Source organism: Rhipicephalus sanguineus, chromosome 1, assembly GCF_013339695.2.
Source record: "Rhipicephalus sanguineus isolate Rsan-2018 chromosome 1, BIME_Rsan_1.4, whole genome shotgun sequence".
Taxonomy (NCBI): domain Eukaryota; kingdom Metazoa; phylum Arthropoda; class Arachnida; order Ixodida; family Ixodidae; genus Rhipicephalus; species Rhipicephalus sanguineus.
The window spans coordinates 146,799,239-146,822,504 of record NC_051176.1 but is presented as its reverse complement, the minus strand read 5'-3'; the positions used below and the strand labels follow the sequence as shown (position 1 = coordinate 146,822,504).

The 23,266-nt window shown below is 43.8% G+C and overlaps 1 protein-coding gene across 1 annotated transcript in view; it reads right to left on the bottom strand.

The window, feature by feature from the left end:
- Positions 1–277: 277 nt before the first annotated feature.
- The window catches only part of LOC119399813 (dual specificity mitogen-activated protein kinase kinase 7), a gene marked incomplete in the record, with an annotated part of 59,266 nt that continues 36,277 nt past the window's right edge, over positions 278–23,266 (bottom strand). The window contains 3 exon segments of the mRNA XM_049417071.1: positions 278–6,595; positions 15,999–16,044; positions 16,113–16,255. Coding sequence (XP_049273028.1) covers positions 6,503–6,595; positions 15,999–16,044; positions 16,113–16,255 — 282 coding nt within the window.

Sequence of the window (23,266 nt, the reverse complement as noted above, 5' to 3'; positions counted from 1 at the left end):
TCGTGGTCGTAATATGCTTACAATAGAGTTTATACGAGTTTACCTTGTCTACTGTTTTCTCGGGTCTGAAGAGGTTAAAGGTCAGGGGCGTAGCCAAGGGGGAGGGTTGGGGGGGTTCAAACCCCCCCCGAAATTTTTCAGTTTTGCTTGCGTATATACACACGCACACACACAAACGCACGCACGAACATACATAAAGTACGGTTGAACCCCCCCCCCCGAAAAAAATTTCTGGCTACGCCCCTGTTAAAGGTGTTACACTAAAAGCAACCACTGGTTCATGAGCAGAATGCCACTTTTATTTGCATCTTGCAAAACAATCGAGCCCCACTCGTCGACAATAGCGTATATCAGTCGAGATTTCGCCACAGGGAACCAGCAGGCAAGCAGGGCAGGCAGAATGCCCAATGCATCACAGTTGGCACTGCCAGATGGAGACAGATTGTGTATATCATGCCCCTGGTTCATGACAATGCACACTGGTCACACATACTGCTTGACAGTCACGTAAAGATGAAAAAAAAAAAAGTGGTAGAGAAGGCAATTGTTCTCCAATTCATATTTAAAAAAAAAAAAGCCTCAATAAATGCACTCTCCAGCAGCCTTTGAAGATCATATCTGTAAATCACTTTGATAAAAGAAACAGCTTGCAAAATAAATAGCGGCACCACCACATAATTACTGCCCACGATCTGCAAACACCAGGTTCACCCACTGATGCCAGTCACGTTCTTTCATGCTCTGTCAAGGGATAATGCACTGGTACACACATGCAGGACACAATGAATACGTTGTGGCCACTAGCACGTTGCAATTTCTAGTAGAATTTCCCTGCAGGACTAGTGTATCCTTTTAACAGATTCCTGGGTAACATTAAAACAGTACGAACATCTGAATGGCATGCAGTCTGTGATAAAACCGACGAAAAGGTGCCACACAGACTGACACCCAACCACATGATGGATAAAGAGCAGAGCAGTTACGAGACATTTACCAATGCTTAAATTGCAAGATTCCGGTAGTGATGGCTTATATCAGCTTGCCTGAACAGCATGTCAAAAGCAGCACGAGTGCATTTCGAACCATAAGATAGTGCTGTGAGAGTGGGCAAGGCAAACTGCCTCACCTGCACCAGAACTGTATCGTACATGGGACACTGCTGACACTTAACAGTGTGTGCAGTAGCAACATTTTGAACACTTAGCGAATAAATCATCTCCTCACCATTTTAGCAACCACATCACACGCAGGCCTGGCAGCACTACTGAAGCCCAGTTCTCATTTTTCACATTCACCATAACAGCAACAACATGAATAAAATAAATAATAAAAAATCAAAGCCAGGGTCAAAAGAATTACATGCATGGTCTCGTACACTTTAGCATTTATGCCTGTGGGCTTTCCATGCCAAGGAAGAGGGCTACTGAACTACAGTCGGACGCAACTTAAAGGAGTCCTGAACCACTTTTCCAAGTAATCATTGAATGACCTCAGTCATTAAACAAGGCGCTGCGCAAAAAAGAAACATGGACGGAAAGATAATGAGGACGGGCGCAGACTCGCGAGTCTGCGCCCGTCCTCATTATTTTTTTTTGTCCATGTTTTTTCTTTTTGCGCAGCACCTAGTTTAATGATGTACGGCTGACTCGCCCAACAACATGCATTATTTAATGACCACAGTATCAGAGTTTGTCGACTCACAAATCAATTTCCTAAAAAATTTCTCGAATCCATCAAGAACGAGCGGAGTTGCAGGGATTTGTTGCACGCTCTAAGCGCTTTTCTCGTCCCGACGAGCGCACTGGAAGCTACGCAGGGAGGGATGGAATGGGGGAAAGAAGTTACGCCAGCACTCGTCATGAAATGCAATCACTCTTCCCCATTGTGATTCCTGTGCGCACTAGTGTAGCTATGACTATGGAGCGTGGCGCAGACACGTGGCGGCACCTCAAACAAGAGGCGCATCTTATCCCAACGCCGCTCTTTATGTCGTCTATTGGCCAATAGCATGCTATCCTTTGATTGACGCAGAACAGCAGGTGCCGGCAGCTCCGCAGTGCGAGCATGGGCCTCTGTATGATAAGAAGGCGCCAGACAAAATGGCAACATTGTGCTCCGCTTCTAAACTCTCCTTGCCGCGCACGACTGCAAGGTCTGGCTGAGCTGTTCATAGTAGAAGTGTTTGCTTTCTGCAGGATGTTTTTCACCAAGCCTGAGGCCTGGTTCATGACCGCTTTTAGAAGGCAAGAGAGGCCCTGCCCAGAAGAGCGAAGTGGCGGCTGAATGCCTTCGCGACTAAAGAAATAGTTCCGCTCATGCACTCAGTGGTGTTCTCCGATGGTGGGGCTCACCACCGTCTGGCTTGCGACATCTACAGCGCATGCTCATTGGTGCATCTGCCTTTGAGGTGGAAATGGCACCGCCTTCTAAAGTTGCACACGACTGTAAACAACAGTTGCCATTCACTGCATATTGCTTAACAAGCAACAAAACAGTGCACCCTCACCCATGGTGTTTTGTGGTGTCTCCTTACTATGGGCATGACGAAAAATGAGCAGTAGAAACAACCCGTAAATTTGACAAGAAGAAACACAACCAGACACTTTGAAGCGACAAAGAAAGCAACATGACAGCTCGAAGAGCACGTGCATCTACTACATACCAAAACAATGCATCCACAATGCTTTTTAACCCTGCCCCATATACTTTGCAGCACAATGCTTCCATTCAATAAAAAAATACCGCACACAACTCGCTGATGAGAATGCTCACCAAACAAGCGTGTGACAACACCGGCATTCGTTAAGGGGACTCTGGAACAGTTCGGAAGGCGGTGCACATCTTGCACCCACTTAAGACCATAAGCAAGCACTTATCTCCTCGTTCCACTTTACTGCGTTTTTGTATCAACCTAAGGTGGCTTGTGATTAATTATGAATCAGCAGCATCATGTTGCCTGTCTATGCTGTAATGAATGCCACAATAATTGAGACGTGCTACTAAGACGTTCATGTGAAACAAAGCCACTTTTGCCCCCCTAGGAGCATGGACACAGCCTGTATGACAGAAATGTGGCTTTTGTACTACCTACAGTTTTTTGAAGTGCCACAACATGAGCAGCACTAAAAAAATGGAGAGACTTACGCCACATGGAGCCATTGCAGAAAAATTAAACAGTTTTAGGGTCCCCTCATTGAAGATGAACACCACTTTACAAGCACATTTTTTAACTATACATACTTTAGTGACACTTCAACTAAGCATCAACTCAATCCCAGTTCCGTAGTGTGCCTAACTCATCACAAAGAATGAGGTAAAAAAAAGCATCACAGCCCCTGCACACAAACGATGGCACAAAAGGAAACTAAAGGCTGTGCAATGCAATGGGCACCCAGCCATACCCTAAATTAAGTCTCCAGAGGTTGTGTATGCATGACTGCACACAAAAGCGGCAGTCAAGCAATGACTGCTGCCCATCACTCAGTGCAGCATGTGAATAAACATAGAAAAACTGACTAGCCGCATTTTCACAATGGGGGGAAAAAAAAAGCACACACATACACAGGTTGCCCCTCTACTCTACAAGACTTTTCCATTTGCATGCGACAGAGAGGGATTACTTACACACGATTCAATCATATTTACATCATAATAGTATGTGAATCATCTACAATATATAGGTTACACTGTTGTGAAACATTATGTACATCACATCTGCACGTGCTGCTTCCCAGCAAAAACACGGAAGCAGCCGGCTAGGGGGGGGGGGTGACTTAAGTAGGACAACGCATCAAGAGCAAGAGAAGATCCTAGCCTAGTCAAACAAGACAAGAGACAAGCCGCTGTGTTTATACATAAACACGGCTGTACACCATTTCCCACAGGGTTGAAGACCAGCTTGGAGTGTGAACAAAAAGTTGTCTCATCTCCACAAGCATCTATATCACAATGGCAGACCAAGCCATGTAATGTAACAGCAACAACTGTATACCCTTAAACCTGTCTAACAGGCACACATAGTTAAATAGTGTAAAGGAGCTGGCAGAGGCAACACATGTTGGAGAAAGCCTGAATCTTTACAAAAATGCCTACTTAAATATACGACAACAAAAACTGTCACAAACTTCAAAGACGTGTTGAATATCTGGGCAAGCAAGGTACAAGGAGAAAAAAATATTTACCGGGCATAACCTATGTGGCATCTGCAGTTGCACACAGGACCAGATTAACAGAACAGCTAATGCACCTATATAGTTCAAGCATTAACTAGCCATAGCATAATCCCTGTGAAGTGAAATGCAATTTGATGTGGAATATTTTGCACCACGAAAAACTGAATCTACTGACAGGACCCAAAGACAAATACTAGCAGAAGCACAACAATACAAACAAGATGCCACGAAATGTCCTACTCAAATTATGTCCATGAACTGTGCTTCTCTATTTGGAACAGTACTTAGTAACTCTGTCATTAATGGATGCAGAACAAATAACCAGTAGAAGGACAGTGTACACGAACATATAAAAAGAGAGAGGGCGGGGGGGGGGGGGGGGGGCGGTCTTGGGCAGCAACTTTTCAGTTACTAACTAAAGGGTAAAAAGCTCTCATTAAAGCTTCTAAAAAAAGCGAAGTTTAACTCCACCGTGCAATGGTTTATCTGGCCAAGAAAATAGATACTGGTAGATTTCAGCCGTACTCCGACAAACGACCTGTGGTGGAAATCTTTCCAGTACTCTGCTCAGTAACAGAGCCGCACTAATTTTATGTACTGTGTAAGAAATAAGTAATTTCTACATGCATTCAAGCATTTATGCAGGTGTCACAGGGAAAGCAAACCAAGCACCAGGTCTTTGTGCAATGAGCAAATTATACTTTAGGGCTAAAAAAATTTTATGCAACTGTGACATTTTCCTTATAGACAATTTTTGAAAAGAACAGAAGCCTCAGTAACAAACAATGCTGTGGGCAGAATGATCTAATGCTTGTGCTCAATAAAAGCAGTCGAATAAAAAGCAAAAAGTCAAAAGGAAAGAACTCTTTTTTGTAAATAGTGAGCAACTAGCAAAAAGGACATTGCACTTACAAACTAATGCTTGGCATTAATAAGAAGTTCCAAGGACCATGCACCAGGCTGCTTTCATGAGCATTTACAAAAAAATAAATGCATTGAAACAAGGTCCTAATGCAAAGCCACTTTAGTGGCCATATAAAGTAGGATTGCATTTGCATGTTTACTATCTGAGCAGGGTGGCTGCATGGACATACAGATACTGCGTTAGTAGCACACAGCAAGCTTAAATTTTACAGTAAGGACTAAAAAGCATTACAAGATACGTTCCACTTCAGCTCACTGAAAATCAGCAGCATTAAAATGTTTATAATACACACTAAAGACAGACAGACAGACACATATTATATATATATATATATGTACAAAATGGCGCTATACACTATAAAAACACGTCAATTTGTAAAAACCTGAACTCCCCACTTGCTTTAAAAAATTGCCTTATAGTACAGTCCTTGGCAGTTGAAAAACCAAGAAACTGGCACAGCCTCATAACTCTCAGCTCATAAAAATGAGAACCATACTCTGCATACTGTGATGTAGTCCTGCAATGCCCATTGTGCCTGCTGCCAAATATCAGACTTGTGCACAACACGTCGATTTTCCTTTGTTCAGAGTAAATACCCTTTTCCTAAAGATATTACAAAGAAACCTTCCTTTTGCATGGGAAACTGGCTGTCAGAGGCAAACAGAACACACATAGCTCATCCTACCAGCTGGGAGCATTTACAGTACCTGTCTGTGGTCTTCAACCCTGTGGGCAGTTTTCTGTGGCCAATGGTGTTTCCTAGGCCTCAAAGCAGGAACAGAGGACACAGAACAGAAGAAGCGAGGTACTCGGTAACATTGCAATGGCACTGCAGCATCCAAATGACTGTGCTGCTCTTCAAGCCAAGCTGGGCCCTATGCAAAAGCATTTTTTTTTCCATGGAGCAAGGTACACAGAAAGCACTGACAGCTTTCAATGCAGACCAGTTATAAAAAGCAGCTAAAACATGGCCAGTGTCTCCTCTTATTTTGACTCCTTCTCCATCTACCTTTGTGTCAGTGTCACAAAGATATCAAAGGTAGTGAAATCAAAGGGGGGAGGGGTGGCACAAGTTAGAGAGATACCAGTGAGATACTTGCCACAGATTGTGGTATCTGGTGTACACTGGCAAGACATCATCGAAGTTGTCGCTGCATGTGTACACTGCATCCTACATACCTTGCTCCACACTGCGACACCAAGATGGGCAGCTATGAAAAATGGGCATGACCTGCCAGCCTCTTATGTGGATCCTACACTCTGGTGTTGTGCCATCCTGCTCAGTCGCATGAAAAAAACATGTCGACATGTGAGGGCAAAGCCGCTGCTGGTTGGAAACTAAACCAAGCATTCGATTTGGCATCTGCTTGCTGCTTCCATGGGAGTCTGCATAAGCCGCCTCTTTTCACTGGCCATCTTGGGAGTTGTCCATCACTCTGGCTAGCCATGCTGCTACATCCACCTCTTTCGTTTCATACCGCTTTATGAAGGGATGTTCCTGCAACAATTCAGCCACACACCTCATAAGGTTGTTGCCTACTTTTCTCCAATGTGCCTCTTGTGCACATTACACAGTACATAAAACTTGATCATTTTTATCGCACAGCAGTGACATAAAACATCAAACATAACTTGGTGCCTAACAACTACATTCCGCTCAAAACTACAACCCCGCTCATTCGCAATGTTATGGCAGCGTCCTTGAAATGCTGCACAAGGCCACTGCGCAGTGACACCACATTCAGGAGAGTGCATCCTTTTGAGAAGAGAACGCTGTGATGGCTAGCACAAGCTGCAAGTTTGAGCATACACTTTGGCATTGTTATTATTTTCCATGTCAAGTTCTGAACAAATGGTTGTGTGGAAATGAAGTCGCATTCGTGAGTGACATACGCATGCAGGTGCTGTGTGATAGGGTGCTGTTCTGACAGAAGGACCATGATGAGGAAGGTGTTTTGTTCACCAAATGAATAGAAGCTCGTCATACAAAAAAACTTGACTGCTTCAGCTTCATTGTGAACCATGTGTGTGTGCAAAGTTTTCCGATATGGCTGATTATAAGCACTTTATTATGAGCTGCAGCAGGATTGCAAATGCTTTAGTTTAGTTTATTTTTATTTCGGACATAGCTACATAACATGAAATATGTCCACGAGGCAAGGCAAAAGGAGACTCATATGTCTCCTGATGAGGCCTTCACCCTGGACTTACACGTCGAACAGCAGGAGCCAATACAGAGAAAATAAGTACAATGCTCATTGCACAGCTGATATAAACAACATGAACAGTAAAAAACACATGGGACAAAAATTATACAAGGTTTACGTTGTTCGGGTTTAACAATTTTATAATGTTATACAAATATACAAAATTACATAATTTTCACGTTCATAGCAAAATAATTGTATATTTCAAGGAGGCAGGAAAAGTAGCTTTACTTGTTTTTTAAAGCGAGACATACTTGAGTTCTGATTGGCCAATTCGATTAGGGATGGGTATGCATTCAACAATGAAATAATCTGATAATCTATAGTTTTAGTATCATATTTAGTTCTTGGTCTTGATCCCGTCAATGAAATAGTGCGAAGGTCATATGCCACTTGTCTGTTTAGATATTTGTTTGAGAACATGGTACGATCGTGTTTGAATTCGCGGAAAATCATTGTTGCCAAAGAAAGCTGATATAACACTGAGAATGGTGGTACGTTCAGAGTTTTATACAGAGAGTCAATTGATGGGGGAGGATGGGAAGAAATCATTTTTAGGCTCCTTTTTTGTAGAGAGGAAACACGTTCAGCATCCGTCTTGTTGCACGTACCCCATACTAGGTGACAATATGTTAGGTGGGAGTGAATAAAAGCGAAGTACAATTGTTTTCTAACGTGCAACGGCAATAAATATTTTAGCCTGTATAACATACCAAGAGATCTAGATGGCTTAGCATGAACATAATTTATGTGCTCAGAGCAGCTGAGGTGAAACCTAAAAACAACTCCCAAGAATCGGCAAGAGTTGACTGGCGTTATTATATTGTTGTTGATACTCAATTTTACGTTATGAAGAAGTGGTTTATTTTTTGGACGAAATATTACGTACTGTGTTTTCTTTATGTTTAAGTTTATTTCGTTCACATTGAGCCAGGTATGAAGTTCGTTTAGCCAGATATTAGCACGCTGCTCTAATGAATTTTGATCTGGACCAGAAAAGAAAACGTTAGTGTCATCGGCGTACATAGCAATGGCGGGAGTAAAAGAAATGTTAGCAATATCATTAATATATAAAAGAAAGAGCAAAGGACCCAAAATAGATCCCTGTGGGCCCCCAAAGTTTATGTTACCTAAGTCTGACTTTAATTCGTGAAACTGTGTATATTGCATTCTGCCTTCGAGGTAACTACTCTTTAATAATGTAAGGGCCAGTCCACGGATACCATATGTCGTTAGCTTTTGAAACAAGATTTGGTGTTTGATCGAATCAAACGCTTTTCGAAAGTCAAGAAAAATTCCCACTGTAAAATATCGCTGTTCGAAATTACTAAGTATCTTTTCTTTTACCTGCAGTAGAGCAGATTCCACCGATTTTCCAGATTGAAAGCCATACTGGTGTTTCGAGATAATCTTTTTAACTTGAATAAAATCATACAATCGTTTATAAATAATACGCTCTGCAATTTTTGAAAAAAGCGGCAGTACCGATATTGGTCGATGATTATTGAGGTCATTTTTACTGCCACCTTTATGAATGACAGTAACACGCGCAACCTTAATTTTCTCAGGGAAAATGGCAGTCTGCAACATTCTGCTGCAGATATAAGTTAGTGGGCCAAAGATGTCGCAGATAGCAGCATTAATCGGCGAAACGCTGATTTCATCGTAACCGGGCGAGCACGTGTCTTTCAGTGCGAGCACGGTAGATGCTATCTCTTCATCTGAGGTAGGTGTTAAAAACATGGAATCCTTGTAGGCTGTGGGAATGTAGGAAATAGCAGATTTCGAAGAATGCTTTAGCCAAGGAATTGTAGGGGAAGCTTGCATGCTGCTTGTTCATCCATTTCATGTGTACCAAAGCTTCACATGCGGCAAGTCAGACTAAGACGTGTGATATGCTAATTAATTGCATGCAGCAGATTCACACTGTGTGTTTCCTGCTTAACAACAGCCTCCAGCCATAAGTTGTGACAATTCACTTATTTTATTATGGGGTTCATTTTACTTCAAAAGCATTCTCAGATATTCAAGTTTGCCTAGCTACTCTTATGACCAAACCGCTCCAGAAGTAAAACAGTAAATTATAGTCAAACCACTAAAACAAGTAATGAGTGCCTGCAACCACTGTTCTGAATGGATGCCTTTACAACACTGTGGTGCTCCTAGTGGCTGGTGTTGGCTCTGCATGATTTGGTGGAGTTTTAAGACTAGCAAAAGCTAAGGACTCTGGTAAATAAAAGCAGCACAGTGCATTCAGTATGACACCTGTTTCGAGAAATGAGGAGCTGGGAGACTCCACCACAGCTCGGTGGCTTGACATTCAGTCAACAATCCTTGAAGGGCAGGATTCACGGATGGTGGTGCCACTGAGAAGCTCTATTTGAACATGAAACCACTCGGAAGCACTTCCGGACATTATTACAGCCTAAGCACAGCCACCGAAATGACATGGATGGGTGGTTTTTTCAGAAGTTCTCAATCTCAAACAAGTTTTATGGCACAAAGGAGTGAGCAATCCATTCTTGAGCAATCAGTCTTGGATGCAGTTTCACTTTTGTGATACACTGTCTTTCTCAGCATTGTTGGTCGCAATTTATACGACCAACAATGCTATAGGCACTACGCAAAAGTAGCAATGGAGTGAGACACAGCACAAGAAACACTGTCACAGATGCATTCACCGGAGAGTTACACGAGATTTTGTGGAAGTGAAAGTATCCCTTGATGTGACTGCACTAGAATACCACCTAAGAAGAAAAGCACTTCCTCAGATTTCAATGATGAGTGATCCCACTTCTGAATTGGTATTCCTTAAATAAATACCCCTCCCCCCCTCCTACTGTGAAGGAACTCGCAAGGTGACAACTGCAGCTTGCACACTGCATTTATGCCAAAGAACAGGATTCGTGGCATTCATGCAGAAAATAAAAGCATGTAGTATGCATTTGTTTATGCTTTATTGATACCCTCAATAATTCCACATTCGGTTAATTAGAGCATCTTTTCGAGTCTTGTGAAATCCAAGTGAAAGACATTTCCTGCACTACAGTTTGAGGGTAGAATTTTTTTTGCGAAATGCACTCCAAAAATGTGTATTTTTTTTATTGCTGAATTAAATCTTCAGAGGATTCCATTTCAGACACAAATTGCCTAAAATTTTCTTGCATGACCGTAAAGGGACAAATCAAAATCATTTTTGTTGTTACATACACATGGTTTACTTGTGAGTAACATCAAGCAAAATCCTGGAAAAAAAAAACACTTATACAATTTTTTTATAAATAAAAATTATGCATTGTATTAAACATAGCTCACAGACATACAAAAATAAGCACACCAGAGAACTTTTCCACTAAAAAATGCTCTTGCTCTAACACAAAAAACTTTTCAGCGTGTGATAGTGGAGATGTCGCTCCATCATCATCCAAGGCTGAACTCGTAAGTAAATCCTTGTCTGACGAACTGACATCCAATGAATCAGATTCTGATTCACCACTTGGGGAATAGTCCACATCGGAAGAATTGCCGCTCGACTCACTAGCAGCAGAGCAACCGGCGCGCACTTCTATAGTGTAAGCGAACTGCGTGAGTAAGCGAATGGAAGTAAACTTGCATGGTTATGCGCCAGTCCAGAAAGCAAAATGAGTGAAGAAACTATAATAATCCCTTGTCTAATCACCAACGAGACTGAGTTAGTTTTTCTGAGTTCCCAAAACAGGAAACGCAATCACGGCGGCATCGTTCGCGTAATTTAGTGCCGCACAGAAACAGATTTAATCTGTTTCCAAGGGGCAATAAACGAGAGAGTAACAAGTGGTCCCCCTTTGAGAGATTAGAAACCAGACAGCTATCAGCTTTGTGGGCACGAGAAGCAATAACCACACGAAGGACGAAAGGAAAACGAGCAAGCGAAAGCCGGTGCGCCAATTTGGAGGGGGGGGGGGGGGGAGGAGGAGGAGAAAAGAGATTGGTGTGACACTAGCACGTGCAAAGCAAGAGAAATGATCAAAAAAGGCACACGTTTTAAACATACAGGTAATGACGTACATGTACAGCATAAACCCTTTGGTGCACATTAGGTTATGCCATACATGTACGGCATCACCTAATAGGCACCAAAGGGTTTTCGCCGTACATGTACAGCATAGCCTGTATGTTTAAAACACGGGCCTTTTTCTATCATTTCTCTTGCTTAGCGTGTGCTGCCACAATTCGGGAATACATGAAATTTTTTTCATGCGCCGATGTCTCTCCGTTGTTTTTTCTTTTTTGCTGCCCAAAGCGGCGCGTCAGCTATCGCTTGCCCATCAGTGCATGTTCGCGGTGTGGCTGGTTTAAAACGTGCACCTTTTTCTATCATTTCTCTTGCTTGGAATGTTCTGCCACACTTGGGGAATACAGTATAACCTCGTTACAACGGATCGGCTTACAACAGAGATTCGGATACTACAGACCAATTTGCGGCATTATGCCAACCTCCCTATCTCTTCTATTATTTGAGCTTCGTTTACAACAGATTCTGGTACAACGGACATTCGGATATAATTGACTAAAATGTGAGGCCAGCAAGGTGGTCAGGACCCCTTTACAACGGAGATTCCAAATGCAATAACTTCAGACTTCAAACATTGCTTGGCATACTTTCGGGACGGGAACAGTGCACCGGATATAGACGTACCGATTCAAGAACAAAGGCCGCCAATCTCCTGTCTGTCAATGATCAGTTATGCCTAGCTGCGGCGACAAAAATCGGCGCGCAGCGTGCTTGGTCTTGCGGTTTGGGGCGCCGACACGCGAAATTACAAGCTGCTGCCATTGCTGCTCTGAGCGGTCGCTGCACGGTGAGCTTGGCCGGGGGGGCTACGCTGTCAAAGCGTAAATTGCCCATCCGCAGTTCTGAGGAGCCAGCGGGCGATGTGATTCGTTGCTTACGACGGAGCACATTGCGGCTTCTTCGCTTTCGCACGTCGCCTAGCAAGATGTTCGTGCCCTCAAAGTTCGGATTCATCTCGTACGTGGGTGCCGTGAACGTAGTTAGGCCTAGCCACGACTTCGAGCAGAAAGCTCGGCTGCGATGTGCGTGGCCGCGGTGCCCGATGTTTCAGAGTACGTCATGCTCGATCGCGAGTACAAAGAGTTTTCCCTGGATGGTCTTCGTCACGAGGTCCGAAGTGCTGATGAGCAGAACCTCTAACCGCGGGTCCAACGAGTCAACGCCATTACAGTCGGTCCGAGACGCGCGTCTGCAATGTTCGTGATGAGTGTGGCATGATATTGTACTCTGACGATTGAGTTTCCACTTGAAGCTGCCAAAGTAAAGCGTAATTATATTCTAAATGATCGTTGACCAGTGAACACAGAATGCGTCACTAAGTAGCGCGATTTTCGAGAGCCGTGACCTCGCAACTCGCAAGCAGCAGGCGACGCTCTTCTGGAGCGAGCACTGGTCCAATGGCGAGACGTGCTGGAGCAAAATGGCAGAAGCAGCCAATCAGAGGCCTCAAAACGAACGTCAAACGTTTCCTTCTTGTACGCTTGTTTCTGAATGGAGGAGCTAGCTGAAGCGGGGAAATTGAGTATGGAGAAATGCTCTTTCCGACGAGCCTAGAATGGCGGCGCCCCCTTGTGCCGTTGCGGAGCTATAATTTTTTGAAAAACGCTGTTTTTTGTATTTTTTTGCCATTTCTGCATCAATTTTTGCCACCTCGGCAGGTGACCAGATTTTTTACAGCACTTCTATGTAGTTTTCAGTGAAGATATTTTGGAATCAAATAGAAAAGGGGCTACAGAAACTGAAACTAGGACTTTCAGCAAAACTGATTTAAAAAAAAATTTTCCGCGGCAAGAAAGCCGCGTCCCCCATTAAGAATAAATCTGTTCTTTGACCACGTTTGTGACTCGTGTAATTCTCTTCGGTTATAACAGACCCATTCAGCGTTTACATAAAAGTCTGTTGTAACAGTACTTGGATTTTACATACTCCCTTTACAACAGACCAAAATCCTCTTCACTATAAAGGTCTGTTATAATGAGGTTATACTGTACGTGGAATTTTTTGTTCATGTGTCAATGTCTCTCCGTTGATTTTTTTCTTTTTGCTTTCCAAAGCGGTGTGGCAGCTTTAACTTGCGCATCAGAACGCACGCACACAGTGTGGCTGGTTTCGGTTTCGTCCTTCAGGTGGTTATTGCTTCTGCGCCCGCAAAGCTGATGGCTGTTTGGTTTCTAATCTCTCAAAGGGTAACCACTTGTGACTCTCTCGTTTATTGCTCCCTGGGGCGCAATTACATTTGTTTCCATGCAGCGCTAAATTACACTAACGCCGCCGCCATGGTTGCATTTCCTGTTTTGGGGAGCACGAACATTTTTTACCAGAAAAGTACTCTGGTGCACTTATTTTTGTATGTCAGTGAGCTATGTTTAATACAATGCATAACTTTTATTTGAAAAAAAAATCGTATAAGTGTTTTGTTTTTTTAGGATTTTGCTTGATGTTACTACGAATAAACTTACTATGGTCGAGGCTTGGGCTAGTTGGTTCATGGTTGAACTTGGCAAAAAACAGCGCAAGACTGAGACAGGACACAAGACGAAGAAGGCCCGACAACAGCGCTAAATTACAGCTGTTTTCTTTTTTTTTTCTTTTTGCTGTTGTCGTGCCTTCTTCGCCTTGTGTCCTGTTTCAATTTTGCGCAGTTTTTTTGCCAAGTTTACGAATAAACCATGTGTATGTAAAAACAAAAATGATTTTTTTGTCACTTTACGGTCATGCAAAAAAATTTTAGACAACTTCTTTCTTAAACAGAATCGCCTGAACAACTTATTTCAGCAATAAAAAAATTAGACATTTTTGGACTGCATTTCACGAAAGAATTCTACCCTCAAAGGGTTAAAACTCGATCTAACGAAACCCAATTTATGAAGTTCCCGAACTAACGAAGAAATTTCCATTCCCAGGCAAGAAACCATATGTTTTCATTAACTAAAGGTGTGCGAATATTCGAAAATTTCAAATAAAGAATTGAATAGTGTATATTAGAAATGGCGAATATTTTTTGAACAACAGGCGCCTATGAAAAAACATCAAAGAAATGAAATGCTGGAACAGAGAAGGGTAACGTTGCTTGTGATGCAAGCAGCCTAAGGTTTTACGGGACTATTGACTAGCACACAGGATGAAGGCATTTTTGTTTAAAAATCCAGTGTCGTCAAAGTGACAGAGTCATCAATACGCTATCTTCATAATTACATTCATGATGATGTTGACTAATGAATATTGTTTAATGTTTATATATCAGTTTTATTTAAAAGGTGTTGACAAAGTGCCAACTGAAATACTGTAGTCACTGCTGTGTTTCAACCTGCAGTTACAAAACATTTCTAAAGCCCTATCTGCTGCTGTATACAAGCTCATAATAATATCTGGGGTTTAACATCCGAAAACCACGATATGATTATGAGAGACACCGTAGTGGAGGGCTCCGGAAATTTCGACCACCTGGGTTCTTTAACGTGCACCTAAATCTAAGTACATGGGCCTCAAACATTTTTGCCTCCATCGAAAATGCAGCCGCGGCGGCCGGGATTCGATCCCGCGACCTTCGGGTCAGCAGTCGAGCGCCATAACCACTAGACCATTGTATACAAGCTCGCTTCAGTTTTCATAATTGTGGTACGTTTTTATCAGCTAAAAGTAATCGTAACATTCCTTTGTTAAAACTTGTGAATATTTGTTTCAAGTGAAATGTTGTGGAATTCTTGGGTTGTTTCAAAAATGGTTGCATTACCATTCTAGAGCTGCTTTGAAAATGGTTGCCTTAATATTAGAAAAATGAACAGTATTCAATTCGTATTCTCATTCGATTCGATGTCATCGCTATTTGATTTATATTCAATTCAGTTCTAAAATTCACTATTCGCACACCCCTACCATTAACCCGATTTCACAAAACTTGACACAAGACCCGATATAACGGTTTCTCCTGAAATAAATGCATAAAAAAAGCATAGATTTCCTTCAAATTTTGGCACAGACTAGCTTTTTTTCGAGCGTGCACTCTAACTCTACCGCGTTAAAATATTCAGCTGCCCTAGTCATGACCATAGTTTAATTTTGACAAGGCTGCCCATTGTGCCCATGCACGAAACAATGGACTCAATAGTCGGTAGCGCTCTTACATACCAGATGGTGCTAGGGGTGGAGGTAGTTTATTACCCCTGTAAATGCTGCTACAGAAACACCACGGTGGTTGCTTTTGTTATTTCATGCCTTATGCGACAGATGGCAATGGCATTGATCATCTCATTGCAACCTGCTTGCTTGGCTAGTGCAATCACTGCATTTGTTCTCCCCTTCTCTGTATATCAGCAGCCTGGCATAGCTTTACATGACCGTCAACCTGGCCTGCATCACCCGTACATGGCATGTCTGGGCCATGTCTGGGCCATGTCTGGACCACCCTTACAAACTTTTCAGACGTTTAGGTGTTTGTTAGCGTCAAGAATAATGCCATGATAGCTTTTGGGTGACACTTCGTTACAATCAGATTTCTAAGGATGGAAAAATCCATTTCTCGATTTTACGAACACCCTGATTAACGTAATAATTCCTGAGTGGTAATCACTTCGTTAAATCGAGTTTCAACTGTATGCCAATATTTTACCCTGCTGACAACATGAGAAAACTACACTCACCAGAAGTTTCTTGTACTTTGGCCTCTTGTTGTAGTCTTTTGTGAGGCTGAAAAAGAAGCAGAGAACATCAATACCAAATTTCAACTCCAGTTACACAAAATAACATTAACTCACCATTGCCTGACAAAGGAGCAGAACTCCGATGAAAAAGTGCCATCATCAGGCAAAGAAGGGGGCTCATCCTGAAGGACTCTGCTTAGAACTTCAAAGTCAGTTTTACAATCCTGATAAGGAAACTGGCCAGTGGCAAGCTCAACCTGCAGGAAGAAGGTGGCAACTGTCAACTACACTGCAACAAGATAATCGCAAATGATGGCACAAGCTAATTTTTGTCAACATACACACATTGAACGAGGTTCATGATAGTCATGGAAAAAATTCAATGGTTATAAGGACTTTCAAACATTCCAAACGGTATATTTGCGAACTCAAAAACAGAACACCACCCCGCCAAAATGTATATGCTTTTGTTTCTGGACACAAACGAAAAAGGTGTAAGAAAAGCATCAAGAACAATCAACCGCACCCCCTAATAACCTATCAGACTTTTAAATGTCATCAAATATGTAAACAGATGACCAGAGAAAATCTAAGGAGCTTAGCCAAAACTAAAATTGAAAGATTTTGAGAATACTACCATGAAATATAAAGTTTACAAAGCCTTGAAAATGGTACTGAAATGGCAACCAAAATGCCGGTTTTTCAAATTCCTGCAAACACTTGCATATACTGTGACTTCCAGATTCATTTAACACTGCATTTAACGAATTATTGGTTATATATAATTGAAAAAGCCCCTTCGAAATCTGATCCAAAAGTACAGGGCTCGTACACACCGACATCAAACACCCACACACTGACGCATTCGATATATGAAACACTGCACCAAACTGAAAACCAGCAAGTGCATTTCTCTTAACACTGATGACCTTTCGCCCATGTTCTCAAGAGTTGTGGACTCTCTTTGTGTGTGCATATGGTTAAAAAGGAGCGTAGTTGCATTGCTTTGGTAGGTTGTGCAACGCATGGAAACTATGTTTTTCAAATAAGGCGACAGTCAGATGCCAAAAAAATAGTTGAATACAAAGCGATGTGTGCATTCCAGTGGTTGTCCACTCACTACCAACGTGCAGTCCCCCAAAAAAGAATATCCTTCAAAATACTCTGCACTGGTTTGTGCAGCTTTTCACATTGCTTTCAAATATGTCATTACTTTTCCTGTAACTTACATTCTTCCCAAGATAATTAAAATTAAAGTTTACCCCTTCATTGTTTATGACCATGGCAGAACAAAAAGTGCTTTAAAAATGACATTTATGAAATGTAAACATAGACTCATGATTAAAGATTGAAATACTATAGCAAACAGGGGGGACGGGTGTGAGGGGTAATTCTGTAATCATTTTACAGCAGAAATACTTCACACTTTGAAAAACACTTGCATTCCAGTTACAATTCTGACAATCAGCTAAAAAGGCTTGTACTCAAGATTCTGCTCCCATACTTGGATTCTCTACATATTTACATTTCCATTGCAAAAAGAATTATTGGTGTACCTGCCTCAGATGCAAAGATACATAGGTCTCAAAATTGAATGGTCATAAATTTATATTCTGAGAAAAGTGCAAAAAAGAAATACAGCTCAGCCCATTTATAACGTAACCGCTTACAGTGCAGGACCGGCTATAACGCAGTTTTTTTCTGACTCCCGTTTACCTTCCCACTGAACTCCATGTCTATGCATACCGCTTATGGTGCATTCAGACAACAGACAGAATACGGATTTGTCCTGGACGAGGACAACTAATCTGCGGACGATCCGCCAGCACGTGCATCCATCTGACGAATGGGGTCCTAGCGGATGACACCACCAGAGAGCCGGATTACCACCAGCAGACCGGTTTAAGAACATTAAACAACATGGAGGCAGACAGAACACGACGCTCAAGTGTCGAGCATTGTTGAGGACTGTAATTTGTTTCGGTAAAAACGGTGTTGTTGGCAGAAAGGCTGGATGGGAAGAAAAACCTGCTATAAAGAGCTGCTGAAGACTACTTGCTGCTGTCGCGTGTGGGGTCCCGCATACAAAGGGAGGATATAGCAACGTGCCTGTATACGTGAGCAGATTTTTTTCTTTTACGGATAACAGGTACCGACTATGCGCATTCCACTGCTGCACATTATGTTTCCATCTTTTTGTTCGTACCTTTACCTTAAATTCAGTGTTCAAACACGGGCCGTATACGGTGTCGCAGGTACGCGGACGTTAACTGTTCAACATTTTACAAGTTTAAAGCGGATGCAAATTTACATCCCAGTCACATGCCTCGATTGTCAGAATCGTGTGGCTGCTTGTTGGACATGTTTTGCCCCCGTGCAGCTTTTAAGGAATGTTGTTTAGGTTATAGTGCGGTACTGCTTCTAGTGCGGATATTCGCGACCCCGGTGACTTACATTATAAGTAGTCTACGCTGTAGCACACTATTTTATATATAACAAGTAGAATGTGCATATTTTGCAATGCCTATACCGATAAGACACCAGGAATATATAATGTGACTGCTGCTTAATTAAAGGGACACTAAAGGCAAATATTAAGTCGACGTTGATTGTTGAAACGGCGGTCCAGAAAGCTCGTAGTGCTACTTTTATGCCAAGGAAGTGCTTATTTTGAAATAAAATCCCGTTTTAGTGGTCCGCATCGCGTTAGCGCACTTCAAATCACCCGCCTGAAAGCGGTATTTCGCACGTCACTGTTGCTGTGCCCAACGTTGCCCGCCTTTACTGCGTGGCGGCGTGCACCATTTGGGCATCCGGCAACATCACATGCATGCGGTAGTTTGTCGAAGACTTTCACGAGCGTGCAAAACACACGCGGCAGTACACGATAACGAAACTACCACTGAGACGCGACCGCGTGAGCGAAGCAGAGCGCCGGGCGAAGCGCAGTTCGGCGAAAACGGAACTTTTGAACCAAGCGCGCCGTTCCCTATGGCAACGCCAAAGAGGTTCTTTTTTCCATGAATCAAACAGAAACGAACAAGCAGTATTTTATTACGTTTCTTGATGCACAGAAGGTTCTTTTTTTTATTGCAGCTAGTTTGATTACTAGTGATTAATTGTATTCAGACTCTCCCACGTCATCGGGATCACTTCCAAAATGTCCCACTCGTGGCGCTCATTGTGTGATACATTTAGCTTAATTTCTCAGTAAGTAGGGCACTGCTCTTGATAATACTGCCGTTTTAGACGTCATACATTGAGCTTTCACTGTGACATAAATTGTTATTTGCCTTTAGTGTCCCTTTAACACTGTACTGGCCCTTATTTAGTGCAAGCTGGACACTCTTGGCTGCAGCATGCTTGAGATTGGACACAGCTGCTTGGTGCAGGTCCCCTGGATTGAGTTCCACCAAGATACCTAATGAGGTTCTCAAATTGCCACAGTTGAACTTCATTACTGCCTAAGACTCTGCAGTTTCAACCGTAAATAGCGAAGCATGCTGTTTCTTAGACGCCAAAGCCCAAATTAGTGAACGAAGGCTTTCATTTATGCCGTTGAAATTCCTAGAAGCTCTCTTTCCGATAAGGTGCTCATAAATTTGTAGCAGAGCTTTGGACACAGGTGCTGGCAAATTATAAAGATGCCTGGAAGTAGGCGTCCCCTTTTTTTGCTGCTGCTGCATTTTGGCGGCACCAAGAATCTGGGGAGTCAAAATGACATTACAAAAAAATTACCGCTTCCTGGATTGTGAAAATTTGCAGACAGATAGAAAGACTCTTGCAGAAACCAAAACTTTCGAGGGCCATTATTTTGCTGGCTGTATGCAACTCGAGTGTTCTTTTTTTTTTAAAGCATGCCCAGTGGTGGGAATGCCTTCCAGCATTTTGGAGCAGCCATTGGAGCAGGCAAAATCTGCTTTTGGAGCAGCTACCCCTGTGTTTGGAGCAGGCACGAACTTTTCATGAAACACACAGAGAAAGAAAATTTTGCCTAGAATTTAGCCAAGCTGCCTAGAATTAGCCAATTTAGCCTAGAAATTTAGCCAAACTGCAAAGAAAGCCCACGAAATAAAAAAAAATCCACGTGACTAGCGCACTCGCGCGCCGTGATCGTGCTGCTCTCAGCCGTGGTAGCCACCATAGCCGTGGTTTGACCGAACGAAATCAGCTGCGGCCGCGACTCGCCGCCTCCGTTGCAGCGGTAGGCCGATAAGTTGGCGGTTGTTGCTTGGCCCGCGCTCGCTAAAACTTGCATCGTCACGTGCACCAACTGGCTGACACAGGCAAGAAACTACCGCCAACTTATCGGCCTACCGCTGCAACTAGCTGTGACGAAGCTGGCGAATCGCGGCCGCAGCTGATTTCGTTCGCTCAAACCACGGCTGAGAGCAGCACAATCGCGGCGCGCGAAAGCGCTAGTCACGTGTTTTTTTCCTCGTATCTCTCAGGCTTCTTTGCAGCTCGGAAGAAATGGTACACGTGAGACTTTCTTTCTCGCAAATAATGCAATGGGGGCTCGTGAAGACGCTCTCGAACTTTGCAAATCCCACTTCTTGCCTTAAGTCAATATTTAGCATAAATAATCCCAATTAACAAATTATTTGCAAAACAAAAAAATATCTGTAGTGCGCAAGGTGGCTGTCAGCAGTATGTAAATGGTTTCACTCAACTGCCTCTAATATTGCGTAAAACATTATCGCGGCACGCAGTATAATTATACACACACACACGCGCACACACACACACACACACACATGTGTGTGTGTGTGTGTGTGTGTGTGCGCGCGTGTGTGTGTATAATTATACTGCGTGCCGCGATAATGTTTTACGCAATAAAAGTTTACTGCGCCGCTGCACTTGCTGACGCCACAGTGTCTCTTTTCGAAAGTGCGGAAATCGGTCGATCAATGATTCCTACTTCCGCGCGATTGCGGCGATGCAAGCTAGAGGTGTGCACGGGCTCCGGGTAGCCCAAAAGCCCGAGCCCGACCCAGCCCGCGGGCCGGGCTTGGGCGGGCCGACGTATTTTCACCTCGGGCCCGGGCCGGGCTCGGGCTACTTGGAGTTTTATCGGGCCGGGCTCGGGCCCGGCGCAAAGCCCAACTCAAGCCCGAAGTATAGAGAATGAGCGGGAATTATTTTCCAGCACGCATACAGCACCTTTTCGGCGACCGCCCTTTACCGCTTTTCCTTTCCATTCGCTACTTTAAACAAAAGAGGTAAAGCACTGCCTCTGTTGCACTCCGACAAACATAGAAGTAACACCACCTGAGCTAGTGACGGCGCCACGCGACTATTCCGCGTTAGATTTAAGGCCAAATCCTATATGAGTGAAAATGCATGCGACAGCGACGAGCGACCCGATGTAGATCGCATTCGTGCAAGCTGACGCTTGCATTGGCATACCCCATACACGTGACGGCTTTGGCAAGCGAACTCCATTGATGCTGACATGAGGCGATGTTTTCTTTTTGCAGCGAACCTTCAAAAAGCCAGGCCGGGCCCGGGATTGTGTTTTCGTACGTCGGGCCGGGCTGGGCGGGCTCGCAGCCCTTTGCCGTCGGGCTCGGGCGGGCCTTCGACAAAGTCAGCGGGCCCGGGCCGGGCTCGGGCTCGGAAATACGGCCCGTGCACAGCTCTAATGCCTGCACAGGGAAAGAGCGAATGTGAGGTGGCGGCCACCGACGACCGCGCCAGTATGACGTATCGCTGACAACCCTGTCGCAATAAGTATATATTCACCTAACTTCTCGGGCATGCCTGTCGCGTCGCGCTGCTTTAAGCCTACTGCACGCCTTTAGCCGCCGATCGTTGCTGCTCGTTGTGCCAGAGAGCGTTCACACGCGTACCGCTTTGTAGAAACGAAAGCAGCTCGCTGTTGCGGAGTTGATCGTTGCGGATCGTGCACACTGAAACCACGCTGCACTCACGCCATTACGATAAACGTACGCGTACGGCACAGCAAGCGTAGCTCTGTCGTAACCATACTGCATGCTTTTATTAGGCGACAACACAAACGCACCTCCGTCCGCTGCCAGGACAGCTAGAGCATCAGCAGAGAGGAGTGCGCATCGCTTGCAGAAAGCGAAGGTTGCGGCACGGTTGCAGTGCTGCTAGGGTAGCTAGGGTCCTAGTGCTGCTGTACCGTTGCAACCTGCCACTGATATTGAATTGGATTACGTCGGCTGTCACGACGACTGGGATGCTAGTGGTGCCATTAACAAATGCAGCAGCTCAAGATGGCGACCACAACGTACATCCACTCACGAAGCGCACTGTCCACGAAACATTAGTTTCGGTCCCTAACACCACGTTATGGCGCAGCAATGGCGCAAATTAGGCAAAAAAGACCCTTTTGGAACAGTGTGGAGCAGCAATTGCCAGTTGGCGCAGATTGGCGCAATTGGCGCAAGTTTCCCACCACTGCATGCCACACCAAACCAGTGGCTGTCATCACCAAGAGCATGTGACCAGATCAACAGAGAGGCCTTGTTCCTTTGTTTCGTGTAGCATGGTTGTCTTTCTTGTGGCAGTGTTGACTTGTGCACTTCTTGCTTGGAACTATGTCAAGAAAAGCATACCTGCCAACCTAGCAACACAGAAATTAGTAAAGCCCTCAAACGAGGGGGGGGGGGGTGTAGCCAACCCACTTTTTTGTTACATGTTCCGAGGGTTTTGCCTTTAGCGACAAGCTCAATCATGTTTTTGCAACCATAAGTAAAATCGGTCAGAGAGTAATCAGTGCTACAACTCAATTGGGCAACAATTTATTTTTGCAGTGACTGCTGTTGCGGACTTCGCATGCTTGAGAAAGTTCTCCGTGTAACTTTTCTCAAAGCAAGTTCCACTCTGGTGCCCTTTCACCATCAGCAGGCTCTCGAGAGTTTTTTAAGACAGATGAGCAAAACCCCGTTCGATTTTTTGTTGGCAGTGCTGAATATTATCTCACATTCCGCATTATTGTGGGGAATGGAGAGAATGCCCAGCATAACCACTGAAATTCTGTGGAACCTGAGCGATCGATCAACACTTCGAACAGCTCCCAAACGTGCCCACTGTACGTCGCACCTGGGCTCCTTCAAAATGTCTGCTGGAACACTGTATGCTTGTAAGCTAGTAAACTCCACTTGGAGTTCATTGACTGCCTTCTCTCTTGATTCACCACTTTGCTGTGGCAAAAGAGCAGGGAACGCAGTAATGAAATGTCGTACACTGCTGAATGAAGCAGTCTCCAATGACTGCACTTGGGCAACCTCGGCCATCTT